General features: G+C 45.7%; 1 protein-coding gene across 1 annotated transcript in view; it reads right to left on the bottom strand.

Annotated features, from left to right (window-relative positions):
- pins (G-protein-signaling modulator pins) overlaps window positions 1-18,223 on the bottom strand; it is a 68,782-nt gene that overhangs the window by 40,838 nt on the left and 9,721 nt on the right. Inside the window, exons 4-7 of the mRNA XM_084589615.1 lie at window positions 17,398-17,540; window positions 17,052-17,175; window positions 9,184-9,299; window positions 8,457-8,721 (exon numbers count right to left, since the gene is read on the bottom strand). Of these exons, the coding sequence (XP_084445741.1) occupies window positions 8,457-8,721; window positions 9,184-9,299; window positions 17,052-17,175; window positions 17,398-17,540 (648 nt within the window). The remainder of the gene's footprint in view (window positions 1-8,456; window positions 8,722-9,183; window positions 9,300-17,051; window positions 17,176-17,397; window positions 17,541-18,223) is intronic.

The raw sequence follows: 18,223 nt of genomic DNA, 5'->3' as shown, positions 1-18,223 counted from the left end.
AACTCCGCGCTCCGCGGCCGTCGTCCCCGCTCCTCCTCCGTTGAGAAGTTACGCCGCTGGCTGCCAAGAGATGGCGACAGCGACATAGGGTCACCCTCGCCAGGCGAGTGCCGGGTGCACCGTGTTGCACAGCAGTCCGGATAGCCACGCGCTGTCGCCCTGTCGCTCTCTCGCTGTTTCGTGGATAGTTTTGCTGTGTGCAAGGTCATGCTACTACTTCTCTTTGCCTTCAGGTGCTGCAGGAATACAGCACTGCAGCAATTGGTAAGTGCCAGCTTTGCTTTATCCTTCCGTCGATCGCTGCATAGCGTTCAGCTGCTTTGAGGCTTGTGAAAAATAGTGACTGCACCAAAAACTGTGTTTATTAAGCGTCAATACTGCAATAGTAATGCTAGATGTGCACGTGTGCTTTCAGGACTGAAATGCTAATTGCTTCCCTGCTTAGCTTGTTTGCGTAGTGTGTTGGATGTGCTCCTGCGCATTTTTTTTTTTTTCAGTATACACTAATTACGAAATTTTGTGATAAAATATAAACACAACCTTTACCTATTGTGAGGATGACTACTTTAAAATGAGTTAAACTGAATCGTGCAAAGCCTGTATTAGTTTTCCTTGTCAACTAAATCACTGTGTCCCTCTCTCTAGCCCCGGAAACCGCAAAACTCGTACTCAACCGCATTGAGACCCGTGAAAAATAATGATAGCACCAGAAAATGCGTTCATTACGCGTCAGTAAGGTAATAATAGTATTAAATGTGCACATGTATTTTCTGGACTGCAGTGCTAACTTCCTCCCTGGTTAGCTTGTCTGTGTGGTATGTTACCAGTGCTCCTGTGCAGTAATTTTTGTTTCGCTAACTGCGCAATTCTGTGATAAAATAAAAACACAAGCTTTGCCTATTGTGACGATTACTTTGGAGTGAGCGAGACAGAAAGATGCCACGCGTATATTTATCTTCCTTGTTTTTCAAGTTAAGAAAACCGTTTGTATGACGCGCTGATCGAATTATTAAAAGTAGCAACTGATACCGAAATTGTTCTCCTTACAGATCTCAATGCTATACTGCGATGCAGTTGTTCCAATCATCTGTAAATCAAGCTAGCTTCTGAAGTGCCCTATCAGTGACAGCAGTCACTATGAACGTTTTCCCTACTTGGCCACTATTCATCACACCACTTCTGGTACTCTTGTAGCACAACTGCTGTTGTGAAATGTGTAAATAAATGCTGGTACCCTTTCCTCTTAACTTTTGTTTTCCCGCAGCGTGGAGCATTGTAATTATTCTATTACCATTGGCGCTAGCGGAGCAGACATGCAGTTTTTCGAGCCATGTGCAATTTCTTGAAACTGCCTCATATAAGATGTCATAGCGTTGGTGTCATGCCTAACAAGTATATCATGGTCACTTGTTATGCTTAGATGACGTTGGCCTTACAAGTAAATATGCCGATATGCACGATTATGCTTAGGGACAGTTATCCCGCGAGCGAATAACAGCGCTCCCGCCCTCGCGCCGACGTTCGTACCAGTGTGCCTCGGCACCTATGTCAGTGGCGCCCTCAGCGACGGGAGTGGCAGCGCCGCGCAACTTTACCCGACGGCGCCGCTGTACTGTTTGCGTGGCGCGTTGACAGGCACAGAGTATAAAGGAGGCTATGCTCTTTTCAAGGACAAACATTTGCCTCGCGATCCTAGGTAGCGCGCATACGGCGATGTCCTTTCACAAGTACATCGCCATGGCCAGACGCACTTTACTATAACAGATTTTTATAAAAAATGTCTTTACTATAAAGGGAATAAAAAACGTACAGTCCTCTATGGAAGACGAAGTGGGACTTCAGTTTCATTTTACTATATCTCAGTTTTTACTATATCAGTTTTCTATAGTGGGGTTCTACTGTACTACGCAACTTACTATCGTTCATATCTTTACTAGGACCACCTAACTACATAACTGATGGCTGAACATGCTTTGAAAAGCAAATTTTCTCAAATTTAGAATTTTTTTACCCACCTAACTTTTCTTTTTACCTCAGATATATTTTTAAGGGTGTGTGCATATTAAAATTTCAAATACGAATCTAGTATGTTTGTTATTCGATTCATACTCATATTTGAAATAATAATACTAAGAATTTTCCGAATATTCAAAAATTATCGAATATACTGCAAATTATCTTATTCACTGCAGTTTCACCACAATGCTTGAACGTGTTGACTGTGCAGTGAAACATCCTCAAAGCACGATGGGGCCGTTTTGTGGAGAGGGCCTTTTGTGTGAGGAACAGTGGGCGCAAAGCCTTGGCGAAATGGGAGAAAATGTCGTTTTAACTTTTGCTTCATTTCAAATGCAGACAAACATTGTGCAGGTGTGCATCATATAAAATTATTGTGATGCAATCAGTTTTGACAGTATTTTTAAGCCCATTCGATAATTCGAGCTTTTGGTAAGGTCAAACATTTTTTCTTGTCTGAAAGCCGAATTGATAAGCGTTTACTGTATTCAGCAGCGATTAACAGCTCTACCCGGTTTCATGCAGGTCCTCCTTGTACAACCCCGCCGGGGTGGCGCAGTGGTTACGGCGCTCGACTACTGTTCCCAAGGTTGCAGGATCGAATCCCGGCCTCGGCGGCAGCTTTTCGATGGAGGCGAAAAGCAAGGCGCCTGTGTGCTGTGCGATTTCAGTGCACGTTAAAGAACCCCAGGTGGTCGAAATTTCCAGAGTCCTCCACTACGGCGTCTCTCATAGCCTGAGTTGCTTTGGGACGTTAAACCCCACAAACCAACCAAACTAACCAACCAATCTCCTTGTACGAAAAAAAAAAAATATGCAAAACTGTTAAGTCTGCTTCAGAGCGGAAATTGTGCGACACTTCACGACATTAGAAACCCACACCTTTCAGGCCACATCACCACATTCAGTGCTTGGACAACACCAAGCAATGCCGACGCTTGGGCTTGACCCATGATCCCTCTGAGAGTTCGCATGTGAGGCAGGCACTGACGCCAAAATGTGATCTCCCTGACCCTACTGGCCCTCTCCCTTGAATAGGCCTTTATGCCAACTCCGTCTATTAATAAACATTACTCCCTCACTCACTTTACAGCATTGTTTTCGCTAACTGCACGGTCATTTTCATCCCTGCTATCATTATCACTAGCATTAGTAACATCATCAACTAAATGCACCGTCACTGTCACTGCTGCTACCATATCATTATTACTAACAGCAGGGTCATTATCCTTGCTACTATCATCATAATCATCACTAAATGCATCGTCACTGTCATCCCTGCTATCGTCTTCACGCTAGACAAGAATTACAATTGATTTCTCACGAGGCCAGCATGGTGCCGTTGTGGTTAGCACACTTGGCTGTGGATCGGAGGGAGAGTGCTTCGACTCGCAGCGGAGACAGATTTTTTTTTTTTTTTTCTAATTTCATGCGGCGGACACATCCAGTGGACAGACACAACATTACCATGAGCCCAAAAGGCTTTTGCCTAAGAAGGTATACAGAATCCTGTATAAATTTTATACTTGATTTTTCAATAAGGTATGCACTTCTGTGCAATTCTAGTTTAATTTTATTCACAAATACCATGTGAATTTAGAAATAAACAAGACGAGCAATGTTTGCCATTTTTAAAATGTTTTTTTTTTTTTTTCATTAGATGTCTGATACTCAATTCGATACTTGAAGCCATTTTTTTTGCATATTCGATTAGCTTTGTATTAGGAAATTTTAATATTTGCACAAATTTTTAGGCTTCTTTGCTTTCTGGACAACTTGGAAAAAAAAAGCTTAAATGACTTGAGAGAACACAAAATTTGATATGAAATTTTAAATTTCCAACTTTTCATACCTTCATTTTATAATTAAACAAAAATAAATCAAGTTCAGTTAATTTTGCTGCATATAAAAGCGCATCATGTTTCATTTGTATAAAAAAAGTTTTATAGCCGGGCACAGAAAAGTTTTTTTTTTTTCCCAAGTTTCTTTTTTTGTGTCTAGGTATCGCTGCCGCTTGTAATACAGTAATGAAATTGTGACTCTGTGAAATTGCTGTAATTTCGCTGCAGCTGCATTAAGAAGGCGAAATCATCTAAAGATGCAGCATTTATTTCACCTATCTCTCTGCAGATGGCGTTGTTCTCTAGGTTTCATCATCATCATCATAATCATCATCACCATCGCACATGCAACCCCAATGACACCCAAGCCGGGAGGCATGCGTGGCATCCCATTCCTTGCAGCGACTGGCTCCCATCGTACCTCGGTGTAGTTACTTCGGTTGCCGTGCCTGGGAGTTCCGAGCTGGCATTTTTGCGAACTTAGCCCACTGGCTTTCGTGGATGGCGATCCACAATGATAAATGGCAGCATAATTTTAATTATATACTTTTTCTTTTGCTTGATATGTTTTCCACTAGATGGACATAATTGTCCGTGTCTGAGATGGGGTATTTTCTCTTTCTTTCTTTTCTTTTCTTTTTTTTTTTTTTTTCAGATGGCAAAAAGTCCGCGTTTCCATCTCATGCAAATCACAGAGTATGCCAAACTTAACTAGCACTAAACGCTCAAGCTGCAAAGAGAATTCCAAGGAGTTCTGCCTGACATATTTAAGACCATTTCACCGAACCATAGCGCTCTATTTATACACGCTGCCTTGCTAAAATAGATCTGCGCCTGCTCTCCATGAATACATAAGCCAGATATTCCGATGCGTCCCATTGTGGATTACACATGCTCCCCTTTCTCCACTCAATGGTAAGAAAACAAGTCACATTTGCAATCTAAATAATTTTGTTGAGAAGATGGCTTCCTTCAACGTGAAGTCTCAGTTCACAACAGTGCCGATAGGCCTGGCTGTCAATGCATGCTCCGCTGTACTTGAAGCTGACGAAACCTTCCCTCGGAGATTTTCAGAAGATGCACCGGACCTGCATAAGCTACCTGATTTCTGCCTAAGCAACACATACATCGTTTCTATGGGCAATTTCTACAAACAAGTCCATGGGATATCCATGAATACCTGTTTCAATTACGGCAGCCAATCCCACTTTGGAAGCTCTGGATGTTACAACAGGAGCTAGCCTCGTTAAAGCCTCCCCTGAAAATCTTTATACGCTACACTGATGACTGCATCTGTATCATTCAAAGTAACAGGTTCCTGGCCAAACTGAACGACTTAGAAGATGCCATTCAATTCACTTCAGAAGAGGAGATGAATGGCAAACTACCTTTCCTTGATGTGCTCATTAAATGGGAAAGCTTATAACGTAAGGACACACATACGGGCCACTGCCTGTATTTTAGCTCGGTGCATCCCGTCACCCACAAGAGGGCTGCTGTTAAAACTTTATTGAAGCAAGTCAGGAATTTGTGCACCAGGGCTGACGGCATGGCTGTGGATGCAGAAAGAGTGTGAAATGATCTCCCAAGCTGTGGATACCTTAGAAATTTTGGCAACACAGCACAACGATGACTGCCATGTCGTGGAAAACCGGGCTCCTGCCTAATCCTTAAGAAACAGGCTTCTGTGCTGTATGTTACGATAACCAGTCAACATATTGCCCGTGCCTTACAGGAGTATGACGTGTAGGTGGCACACAAACTGGGAAGCGTGAATGAGACGCTACCAAAGGAAAGGTTCCTCGAAGTTGTTTATACAATCCCCTGCACAGACTAAATCGACGAAACAGAAAGTTACAAAAAGCAATTTTAACAGCCCGCTCACAACGTAAAAACGAAATCGTGTAACAACGCTTTTGTGGAACACGCAGTCAGGAATAACCATAACATAATAGTGACAGCATCACAACTATATCTGGAATCGCTAATCATAAAGACCAAAATCAGAAAACCTTGACATGATACAGTCGAACCCGGTTATATCGAACCCAGATATATCGAATGTTGGTTATAACGAACTCGCAGAATATCCCCTTGAAAATCCCATGCAAAAGTATAGGAAAGTGGCGTCATATATCGAACTCAATTTCACCGGTCGTTCGATATATCGAACTCATTCCGCACCACGCACTGGAAAGTGGGCCTTCCCCAAAGACGATCGCACCACCCTTGGCCGTTTGCCGCGTGACGTTTTCAAGCCACGCGTGGAAGGAATGAGGGGGCAGTTCGGCGACGGCTGCTCTGGGCAGCGCCGCGCCCATTCTCCAAAGGCACGCGCACCTGCAGTTATTGTTTCCCGCGCACCAACACATGACGTTTGCAAGCCATGTGCGTGAGTGTGCCCATTCTTTTGCCGAGCTATCTCGCTGCTTCAGCACGTGCTACACATGCGCCAAGCCAGCTCAGCCCGTTTTCAGACAGACGTCGGACGCTTTAGCCGCTTTAGCGTGTGTTGCGAACCCTCTGCGCACGGCGGCTGACGTGGCTCTCTCTCTCTCTATTTTTTTTTTTTTTTTGCAAAGATCATCTATTTTTATCGGTGGGCTGTATGCGCGGCGTAGCGAAAGATATGGCGGCTGCGGACGTTAAGAAGCGGCAGGGCTTTTTTTTTTTTTTGGCGGGAGTCGTTTATCCTTGCATGTATGAATCAACGAAAGCACACGGTCAGCTGCTGCGATCATGATGCCCGCTCCAAGCGCGGCGTGATAAATCGAACGAGGCTTGTGCAATCAAGCCATCACGGGCACTCTGCCAAGTTCGCTCCCTGTCATGGCGGGAGCTATCAAAAGATAAACGCGCCCAGACGTTATCGCTGCGCAGCATCTTGGCACGCTGCCAAGAAATGAGCTGTGGATGAGAGGACCGAAACGGAGTGACGCGCGCCATCGACATGCAAGCGAAAACGCTCGCGATTTCTGATTTCTGCCGCGGCGACACAGAAACCTTGTTTAGAGCTGCCGCGGTGGCTCGAGCTGCGAGAGGGATGCAGTTCCAAGTTTGAAAATTTTCGCTCTGTCGCTGCCGCACGCTTGCATGTGAGCGAGCTGGCCTTAACGCTTTTTTTTTTCAAATTCTCGGGTGCAAAAGTGGAGGGTGGGTATATTATGCGAGTGGGTTGATTACATGACAAATACGGTATCGTTTTTTCGCATCGTAAGTGCCGTCACAAGTCGATTTTTGCATATCGAATTATCGATATATCGAACTATTTCGCGATCCCCTTCAAGTTCGATATATCCGGGTTCAACTGTATATGCACATTCCTTGTGCCGATTATTCAAGTATGTTTAAAAATGATTCACTTCAGGTGATGACTTCACTGTGAAAAAGGGCCCCACAAGGGAGCCGAAACGTCAAAGAAATTTTCTTTTTCTTTCTTTACAGGTCAGCTTCTCCTTCTTCATAACTGTTTATGCAGACTTCATTCTTGCATGCTCTTTGTGAGTGTTACATATCGCATTGAAAAAAGTAATTTGACTCAAGAGTGGTGCAGTCTACTCACTGTATGTAATAACTTGCAAAGTGTACAGAGGGTTCTGGGCTGCTTTAATAGGGGACTTTTGAATTAGAATGCTGGCTGTTAGTTACGGGTACATGGAAATAAAACTAAACGCCCATACTGGCGCTCGACATTGTAACAAGGTGTTGTCGTAGAAACCACAATAGCACCTAGTCCATAACAAACACAGCAACTGAACCTCTATTTCCAGCTCTCAAAATAGGCTATTATGCAATTAGACGGGCCTACAGCACTAAGTGGCATAATAATCAGAAAAAAGGTCATTTTTAGTGTTTCCCCATGAATAAAACTGCACTGGGATCACTCCAAGTCATTAGGAGAGTTAAATTTGAGAGAAATTTTTTCGACAATGCAGAAGCAAACTTATGCTAACATGACATCTTTCCAAGGTCAACTGTACAAGTAGGCAACTTCCTCCTTTTTTCAAGACATTCATCTGCACTAGTAGAAAGTAGGCGCGATGAAGTGCTTCCAAACTGTGCAGCATCTACAGTACAAAAGATGGTGCAGCACACTGCAATGACCCACTCAATTTGTCACTACTACAAGATGTTCAGCCAACTAAGCTGCCTCTTAGATACAAACTGCTTGTGTTGATGCCAGTGCAGCAAAACATTTCCCAAGCTGAGAGCCATTTGAAACAGTGCATAATGCCGAAACAATCAAAAGAGCTAATAGAAGCACGATAACCACCTCTGCCATAGTCACAAAAAAGCAGTGATGCAATATGAAGTTCCATTTACCAACTGACACTGCTCGCTGGTACATAGGTACATTTGGGCACTCCTCCCACGGTCCATTCGCTGCTAAAATTGAGGCTTTACCTTATGTGTTGTTTTCTCTCACTGAACATCACGATATTGTAAGTATAGTATTTGATCTGGTAGCAAAAGTCATGACCAAATTGGCAACTACAAGCCACACACCTTTCCAACACTATTCTCTGGTGTACACTCACCACAAACGTCCACCACATGTATTAGGTGTAGGGGCAAGGCAAGGGCTTAGGAATCGCTTACCTCTTGGGAAACATGCAGGTGCTGAACAGCATAGTGAAGAGCCTCCTTGTGATCACCCAAAGAACAATGTGCATTGCACAGGCTCCAGTATGCACGCCCTTCACCAACTCTGTCCCTGAGTTCCTGAGCAATCTGAAGATGCCTCAGGTGGAACTCTACGGCACGCTCAAAGTCACGTAGCAAGGTGTAAGTGTTTCCTAAGCTATAGCAGGCCTGGGCTTCCACAGCTCGATCGCCCAGTTCCTTGGCCAAATGGTAGGTCTTCCTGTCAAAGGAGCACTTGCTATAAAGCGCTACTTCACATGGCACTGCACAGTATAAGCCATCTACCATCTAAAATGCATTCAGGTTCCCCATTGATATGCTCCCTACAAAAATCTTAAATATGAAAGTTCCATCAATGGATCATAATTTGTGCATGAAGGGGTATCAGCATATTTCTTACGCAGGCAACAGTCATGAACAGCCACCAAAAATAGAATTGCACCAAAATGTAGTTTTTAAGCTTTCTGGTATTTTTCAAATTCCTCAGTTTTGTTAACACTCGTGACAATTTCATTTGATCTGACTCATCCCATATTATGTAGTCGGACATCTCAACACATACTACTCAGTTTTAAAAGTGAGATTTTTCCTTACAGGAAATCATTATGATGTTTTAAAGTTTCATTTGTAGGTTAATGCCCTATGCATGAAGCAAGAGACAAGAAAATAGAAAGCAGCTTACGTGTAATGCTCGGCCGCAACACTAAATTCTCCTAGAAATATATGCGCATTTCCAAGGTTGCTGTTTGCTCTTCTTTGTGCTGCTTTATCTCCAAATTCTTTTGCTAACTTCAGCCTCTGGAATGCAAGTACAAAACATCAAACATACATTCCGCACAAGAACCAAAATGCAGAAAACATAATATTGGATGTTGATTTTTTTATGATCACCATTTGCACATTGTAACAATGCTATGTACAGTAAAGCCCTGCTGATACATTTTTTAACCCTTTCGCTGTCACGAACGTACCGGTATGTTTTCGCTCCTACACCCCACAGTGTCACCGACGTACCGGTACGTTCTCTATGATGCGTTCAAAACTTCACACCTCAGGGCGAAGCTGGCGCGCTTGGACACGCTGCGCTATCTGTAATATCTTTCTACAAGTTTGCATTTTGGCCCCGCGTTGTGTTGATACGTTATACGTTATACTGGGGGGCGCGGTCACTCCGCACGCGCTACCCTCACGCTAAGTGATCACGCGGTTCGCGCGTTTCGCGGCGCGTGTGCGGTTATGGGTTCAAGGGTTGTTCTGAAATCTGCCGCAGGTTTGCAGATTTTTATTCTTATTCTGTTTTCGTCTCTGCTACAACGCCACGTCACGTTCAGGGGATCGCGCCGTCGGCACATGACTCGATCACTGCTTTCGCTCTCTCTTGCAGTGCCCTTACCTGCGGCTAGCAGCAGCAAAGGAGGTTGTCTTCATGGTTGTTTTAGCCTCTTTCCATCTCCCTCTGTCATCTTGATCTCACAAAGTACCATTTGTCTCCATTGTGCGGACCATCGAAAGTGCGCCCTCCGTGCGCGCGGTTAGGTTCGGATGACTGACCGGGCGGGACCTTCGACTGCGGTCTAGAGCGATGGCTCTTTTGATTATAAATATGAGCCGAGCTCGGATTCAGACTCTCAAGAAGTATTCAGCAGTTTTTTCTTATATTATCCTTGTCTAGCTAATTTATATTTAGGCTGATAATGATGATGGTGTCTGTAAGGCCCGTGCTCTGTTCGGCCTCAGCGGTTGTTGGGTTGTCTGTGTAAGTTTCTATGCCAGACCCTCGTGTATGTGTTGATGTATATCTGTACTTGTTTTGGGAGAATTTCTCAGCTGGGTGGCCTAGTGTTGAACTGCGTGTCGCGTTCTAGTTCCTAGAAGGAGAGCATTAGCTCTAAAATGCGAGCGCTTCCTTCGGACCCCTCTCTGAGTTTATTTTCCCTTTGCTATTGGAGATGGGAGAAGCGTCCCTTTTGCCTCTCCTCGGACCTCATTAGCGCGGTCTCCCGCTGTGCCGTCGCACGAGTGGGAGCGACCAGAGGCCATAAAACCCGCGAAGGGGGGTCAGGCTTTTGTCGCGCTGCACTGCGATGTGTAGCGTGCATCTGGTGCACTTTGCGAAGGTTGCCGAGGAGACAGCTTGCAGTAAATGTGTTTTTATTTTTATTTTTTATTTGTGAAAAGGGGCATGCTCCCGGCTCATCTCAGGAGCGCGGGACTGCGCCCGGGTGTCTTTTGCCGGAGCTACTCCCCAGGATAGGACGCCCGCGCTGGCGAGCGCTGGGAGTAGTGGTTGCTTTGGAGCTGGGGCAAGAGGCGCCAGCTCAACTGCGGGGACGCGGAGTCCCTTGTCGCTCTGCTTTTGCGGTCGGCGCGGCCAGCGCGGCCAGTTGCCGTTCGTCTCTGATTGTTGCTCCCTTGGGGAAGCAAATCCGGCTTGACTCTTGTATCATCTCTTGTATATAGTCTGTATAAAGTTGTCCGGTTCATTAAGAAGCTGCTCCATCAAATGTCATTTATCTCGGACGGATCCACTGCTGGGAAGCCCGTCGTATCTTTACTGGCGCAGTCAACAGGATTGGTGCGCTGCAGCGGAACCGAGAGAACGGAGGTGCCTGAAGCATCAGGCGCCGAGACGCCGAAGACTTGTGTACAAGAGGGTGTGTGAAGCATTGGGCGCCGAGACGCCGAAGACTCGAGTACAAGAGGGTGCGTGCTGCATCGGGCGTGGAGACCCCAAAGACGCAACTGCAAAAAGGTGCGTAAGCATCGGGCGCTGAGACGCCGAAGTGCAGGAGGGTGCGTGAAGCATTGCGCGGCCGAGTGCCGAAGACGCGAGAGCAAAGAGGTGCGCGCATCGGTTGTGGAGACGCAGAAGACCATCAGCAGCCCCAACGTAGCTAGGGCGAGGTTAGCTATCGACGACTCCGAAAGACCGGGGAAACGCCGACTGCAGACTGCGTGTGTGTGTGCACTGACGATGCGGAACATCACAGCGATGACGCCAAGGAAGCTCCATCATTGCAACGAGTACTGCAGCGTCACTTGTGAGTGATTGTCCCCATTCTTGCTTGCTTGTCTCTGCCGTGCTCGAGCCAAAAGCCTAGGCAAATAGCTATGGAGTTTGACATGTGGCTGTGGGATTTCGGGGCGGACTGCGGTCCAGAAATTCGAGCAATGAGACTAAAGGAGATGCAGAAGGAGCTTGACGAGCTACGACAGATGCGGCAGGAGCTTTTATTAGAAAGAGAGCGCAGCAAACGTAGCCAGCTCAGAGTAAGCTACGAAGGAGAGAACGGCGCAATTAAGACGGCTGTTGTGCCTCCGCTGACAGAAAGCGACGAATGCCCTTCGGGAATCGTAGAGGCAAAGGCACCTCTAGAGGAGTTCAACACTAGGCCACCCAGCGGTTGTTGGGTTGTCTGTGTAAGTTTCTATGCCAGACCCTCGTGTATGTGTTGATGTATATCTGTACTTGTGTTTTGGGAGAATTTCTCAGCTGGGTGGCCTAGTGTTGAACTGCGTGTCGCGTTCTAGTTCCTAGAAGGAGAGCATTAGCTCTAAAATGCGAGCGCTTCCTTTCGGAACCCTCTCTGAGTTTATTTTCCCTTTGCTATTAGAGATGGGAGAAGCGTCCCTTTTGCCTCTCCTCGGACCTCATTAGCGCGGTCTCCCGCTGTGCCGTCGCACGAGTGGGAGCGACCGGAGGCCATAAAACCCGCGAAGGGGGGTCAGGCTTTTGTCGCGCTGCACTGCGATGTGTAGCGTGCATCTGGTGCGCTTTGCGAAGGTTGCCGAGGAGATAGCTTGCAGTAAATGTGTTTTTATTTTTTTTTTATTTGTGGAAAGGGGCATGCTCCCGGCTCATCTCAGGAGCGCGGGACTGCACCCGGGTGTCTTTTGCCGGAGCTACTCCCCAGGATAGGACGCTCGCGCTGGCGAGCGCTGGGAGTAGTGGTTGCTTTGGAGCTGGGGCAAGAGGTGCCAGCTCAACTGCGGGGACGCGGAGTCCCTTGTCGCTCTGCTTTTGCGGTCGGCGCGGCCGGCGCGGCCAGTTGCCGTTCGTCTCTGATTGTTACTCCCTTGGGGAAGCAAATCCGGCTTGACTCTTGTATCATCTCTTGTATATAGTCTGTATAAAGTTCTCCGGTTCATTAAGAAGCTGCTCCACCAAGTGTCATTTATCTCGGACGGATCCACTGCTGGGAAGCCCGTCGTATCTTTACTGTGTCAATTGACAACACCTGCAGAACACTGAAATGTGCATATTCCATTGACTATGTTATTTGTATAACAATCACAATCAAAAATAAATCGTTATGCTTGTTTCGACACTGGGGGTGCGTCACAGCCAGAAATGCCCGACAGCGAAAGGGTTAAAAAATGCTGAAAAATCCGGAAAAACATATGATCCAAACTGCAAGGTTATAAAAAATGCAATCAAATATGCAGGCATTTATCGACATTTTCTACTTCATAAAGATGTAGATTAGCATTTCCTTGCTTAAGACATGAACAGCCCGTTTTATTTCCTGCAAAATTAAGTTCGTGTTAGCGCTGTTCAATGGAACAGATACAGCAACACATCTGGTACTTTGACAGCAATGGCAAGCTGGGATGCTTCACTCCCTCACACCATTGTACTGTGGAGAAGCCATTGCAGTGTCCGACTCTCGTCGCATTCGTACTCGTCACGCTGCATTTCCCTGACCTGGCCCGCTCACATGTAAGTGCATTGTTGTTCCCCCAATGCTTCACCCCCTGTAACTTAATGAGAGAATTTTACAGCCTGTGACTCTGAATGTATGAACCACAAAATCGTATCAACTGGGAACGTACCAAGGTTCTGCTGTATAAAGCATTACCTACACCTACCCGAAGAGCCTACCAGTACTGCATCATGCAGACACCTCAACTATTTGCATTAAGCACAGTATGATGCAATATTCTACCATAGAACAGGTGCCAAAACTGAAGGCCCACAAGAATGACCTCACTACTTAAAGGGAAAAAACCCTGCACTCTACAATTTTTGTTTGGGAAGGGGAGGAGGGGGCAATGTAAAGCTTCCTGAGTAAAGTGGTCGACTCCTAACAGTTTTGCTGGAAATCCTGCACAAAAATCTTACCGAGAATTTTTCAATCAATGCATGCGCCCTGAACAGGTGCCAAAACTGAAGGCTCACAAGAATGACCTCACTACTCAAAGGGACAGAACCCTGCACTCTACAATTTTTGTGTGGGAAGGGGAGGGGGGGGCAATGTAAAGCTTCCTGAGTAAAGTGGTCGGCTCCTAATGGTTTTGCTGGAAATCCTGCAGAAAAATCTTACCAAGAATTTTGCAATCAATGCATGCGCCCTCTTTTATGTAGTACGTTGCTGTAAACCATGAGTAGCGACCGCAATGATGATTGTGCGCCAGCAAAAGTGATGCACCGAAAATTAATATAGTTTCACCTGCCAGACAGTAATTAGACATTTTTTTTAGTACACAGTAGTGTCAAGTTTAGTTTCTACATCCAAGGGCGTTACAGCACAGGAACGTACGCATCATTGACAGAAGTTTTAATGGGCTGTGGTCGCCGCTACATCCAAAAAATTGAAAACACTGTAATGACATCTAGTGAGAAACGCTTTTCATGTGCTAAAAGTGCTGCAAAAGGAAACTCGCTTTTGCCGATGAGCACAGCGGAGCGTGTGCAAAATATAATAAAAGGTGAGCACTCTTCAAAAAATAAACATTGTGCCCTTATAAAAACCAGTGACATTTTGCCAAGATGTCACGTGAGTTACTACAGTGCTAATTACAGTGTTTTGCCGCAAGAGGCGACACCAGTCATTTTCATGCGACTTTCAGTGTCAAATTAAAATTATAAAACCTCGTTTCTTGGATATTGTAGCGCTTGATATATCACATGAGGCAAAACGTTTTCATTTCCACCACAATCCCATTACATATTTTAGTCAGTGTTCTGTCCTTTAGCCCTTTCGCTGTCGGGCATTTCTGCCCGTGAAGCACCCCCAGTGTCTGCTTGGTTTCAGGGAACGAGTATATCAGGGAACGGGCATAGCGATTTATTTTTGATTATGATTGCTATGTAAATAACATAGTCATCGGAATATGCGCATTTCTGTGTTCTGCAGGTATTGTTAATTAACATCATCATCATCAGCCTGATTATAAATTAGATAAATGAGAATATAATAAAAAACTGCTCATTACTTTTTGAGTCCGATTCCGAGCTCGGCTCGTATTTATAATAAAAAGATCCATCGCTGCAGCCCCCAGTCGAAGGTCTCGCGCGGTCAGCCATCCGAAAGTAACCGCGTGCACGGAGGGCGCACTTCTGGTGGCCCACACAACAGAGAAAAATGGCACGTTGTGAAATCAAGATGATAGAGGGAGGTGAAAATAGGCTAAAACAACCTCCGTTGCTGCTGCTAGCCGCAAGGAAGGGAGCGGCAAGAGAGAGCGAAAGCAGCGATCAAGTCATGTGTCGACCTATTGAAGAGACAACAGGGCGAGCCCCTGAATGTGACCGTCGTAGCAGACACTCCAACAAAACAAAAAAAACCTGCAAACCTACAGCAGATGGCAGAACAACCCTTGAACCCGTAACTGCAAGCACGAACCATGAAACGCACGCGCTGCATGATCACTTAGCGCGATAGAGTAGCGCGCACGAAGCGACTGCGCCTTCCTGCAAAGAAGGTGGCGGAGGTGGGCGTAGTCACTCCATACTCTTCAGCATATACGTATCAACACAACACGGGGCGAAAATACGAACTCGTAGAAAGATATTACAGATGGCGCAGCCTGTCCAAGTGTGCCAGCTTCGTGCTCAGGCGCAAAGCTTTGAACGCACGATAGAGAACGTTCCGGTACGTCGGTGACACTGTGGAGGGAAAGCGCGAAAATGTACCGGTATGTTCACGACAGCGAAAGGGTTAAAGGCCCACTGTCCACCCTCCGGTCGAAAATATTTCCTTCCCCAGTGACTGTGAGACTTCACCCCCAGAACGCAAGGCCGCAAAATGTTTTTGAAAAGAGTAACTAATAACGCAGTTACAGCCACCGCAATCACCCGATTCTGTTGTGTTTCTCTCCTCCCGTTCCCTCGCAAAGGTTTTTGACTCTCCTGCCCGGTCGTCTAGCCTCCGCAAGACAAATTCCTCTTCCTCCTCCGCGTTTGCAGGAGGTGGGGCGTGACATTCCGCGTGCGAAAAAAAAAAAAAAAAGAAAAGAAAGAAATCGGGCGAGGGAGCGCGCACCGCTGGATTCAGTCTGGCCGTGGCGTGGGAAAAGCACGCAGCGGGTGGTAGACACTCATCCTTCACCCTCAGAGAGCGAGACGGACCAATGGATGTAGTCTTCGACTACGAAGTCATCCTTGCGGCTCGTAGAGAACGGGGAAGCTGGTTTCCCGACAGGGAAGATGAGAGAGCTTTGATTTGTATTTTTGCTGCTTTGCGACGCGCATATCGCTGTAGCATTTTGCACAGACTATCTCCGGTACCTGATCGAAACACTGGGCTCCTTTGCTTAAAAGGTCCTTCCCTAGACAGTGGCCCTTTAATGTCACTCAGCTAAAGCCACGACTATTTTAAACAGCTACAAATTTTCTGTTCATCATATGATTTAACCTGCCAGCCGTTGCTTCAGAAAACTTGCCAGTACTAGTGCATGAAGGAACCAAGCCAAGAAATTTGCAGATCCAATGCAAGTCACAAAAACACAAAGACATCAAACACACTAGAGTTGCACGAAAAATAAAATATAAGCACGCGTGTATGCACATATCATACTCTCCAGGTACGAACACGGCTCAGCGCAGTCGCGCTACGTTGAGCGTCACCACATCCGGCGCGACTGCCCATCGAAGCAAAGTGGCACAGGCACACAGGAGTCTGGAGGCAGTGCTTCAGGCAGTCTGCTACAGCGCGGAAGCGCACCGTTCTTTCTTTGCAAATATGCCGAGATAGCGTTATCGCGCTTCACTCACTGCAGCATACTGCTCAGTCTTATGGAAGGTTACCAATTGACTGATCATGCTAGCCTGGCCACTGTAATTTCTTGGCCACTGCCGAAGATAGTAAGCACCTGCCCAGCTAAGCTAAATGGATGGTCTATCCTAGTGAGTGAATCTCGGATGATTTGTGAAAGGTCGATCCATTACACATTCTTTATATTAGTCTCGACAAACCACACGCTATCATTTTAAAAGTAAAATACCTCTCTTTTCTTTGCTGCTTATCTACTAAGCTGCCTCAGTGATAAAAATGTTATAATAGTGCAAGCACGGTGCGCCTCCGCGCTGTAGCAGACACGAAGCACTGCCTTCAGGCCAATGTGCACCTGCGTCACTATGTGCATTTGTGCTATTTTTTCTACACAAAGGGAGGTTGTAAAAGATTCAAAACAAGCTTAACCATGAGTGCAACATTACCAAACTACAAAAGCGCACTAGAAACAGCACAATCCTGCAGCAGCACAAAGTGCTTTCCACCATAACTTTCCAAAGCAACCTCGGTCATGGACAGCGCTTAAAATGTGCACCTGCTCATGGTAGGCAATAGCCTTCTTGAAGTTGCCAAGCAAGTAGTATGTATTTCCCAAGTTTCCGTAGGCTCGTCCTTGAGCTGATCGGTCACCCAGAGCCACCATTAACTTGAGGTTCTCCCTAATAAGGAAAAAAAGAAATGCAATATTTAGAAGAAAAACTACTAAGAAATCCTGTAATGAATGAGATCAAGTGCTAACAACATTCACTGTCTGGCCAAAATGAGCTGCAATTTATGCATGCTAAGGATGGATTTAGTAGTTGCTAAAAGCAACCACCCTGCAAAGGCAGAGGGCTGCTGTGCTTCATATACAGCACGGAGCTGCTGAAGTCTGCGCTCACTCATAGCAGTCGATGGCCTTTCGCAGGCAATCCTGAACATCAGATGGCAGCTCTCCGGGTTCCTGTCGACTGGCACGGGCTATGTGCTTGCCCTTGGCATGGTACACATTGCCCAAGTTATACAAGGCACGCGCCTCTCCTATCTGCAGAAACAAAGACAGAAAACTGTAAGAATGTTCCTTTGTGACTTCTGCAACAAATATAATACAAAAAGGAAGCAGCACTGCTGTATTGCAGAAATGCTAACAAGATTCACAAGCTACACTACCCGTCAAAGAGCACAAGACAGTAGTGCAGTGGTACTGCAACATACTCGTCCGCTGATTTGAAACATTTTCTCAGTCTACCTATTGTTCACTACTTCACCTTGACATTGGAAATAGCTACATCCTATTCCTACCTTCAAGCTTTTTTTTTTTTTTTTTTTTTTTTTTTTTTTTTTTTTTTTTTTTTTTTACTGCCTGCCTTACCTTGTACGCTTGCTAAAACAGATTCTTTGATAAATTAATACAAAATCCAAACCCACTTTTCCAAATCCTTATATTTCATGAAGTCAGCAGCCAATCAGTTAACAGTGAGCCAGATCCCATAACAATGCCCCTCTCTCATAGGACCACGGCTACTATCATCAGCCCACTTGAATCTACTGCAGGACAGAGGGTGCACTGGCGGTCTCTGGTACCCCATCTTGTGCCAGTCACAGTTACACTATCTCACTAAATTTCTCGATGATATTCGATCAATATTCTCTTAACCTTATCATTCACTCAGGCATTCGAATATAGTTATGTTTTATTAACTGTACATGCTGTCCAAGCCAAACCCT

The sequence above is a fragment of the Amblyomma maculatum genome, chromosome 1 (genome assembly GCF_055883805.1).
Source record: "Amblyomma maculatum isolate TAMU_Amacu chromosome 1, ASM5588380v1, whole genome shotgun sequence".
Classification (NCBI taxonomy): Eukaryota; Metazoa; Arthropoda; class Arachnida; order Ixodida; family Ixodidae; genus Amblyomma; species Amblyomma maculatum.
The sequence above is the reverse complement of the archived record's forward strand: the minus strand, read 5'-3'. Positions and strand labels throughout refer to the sequence as shown.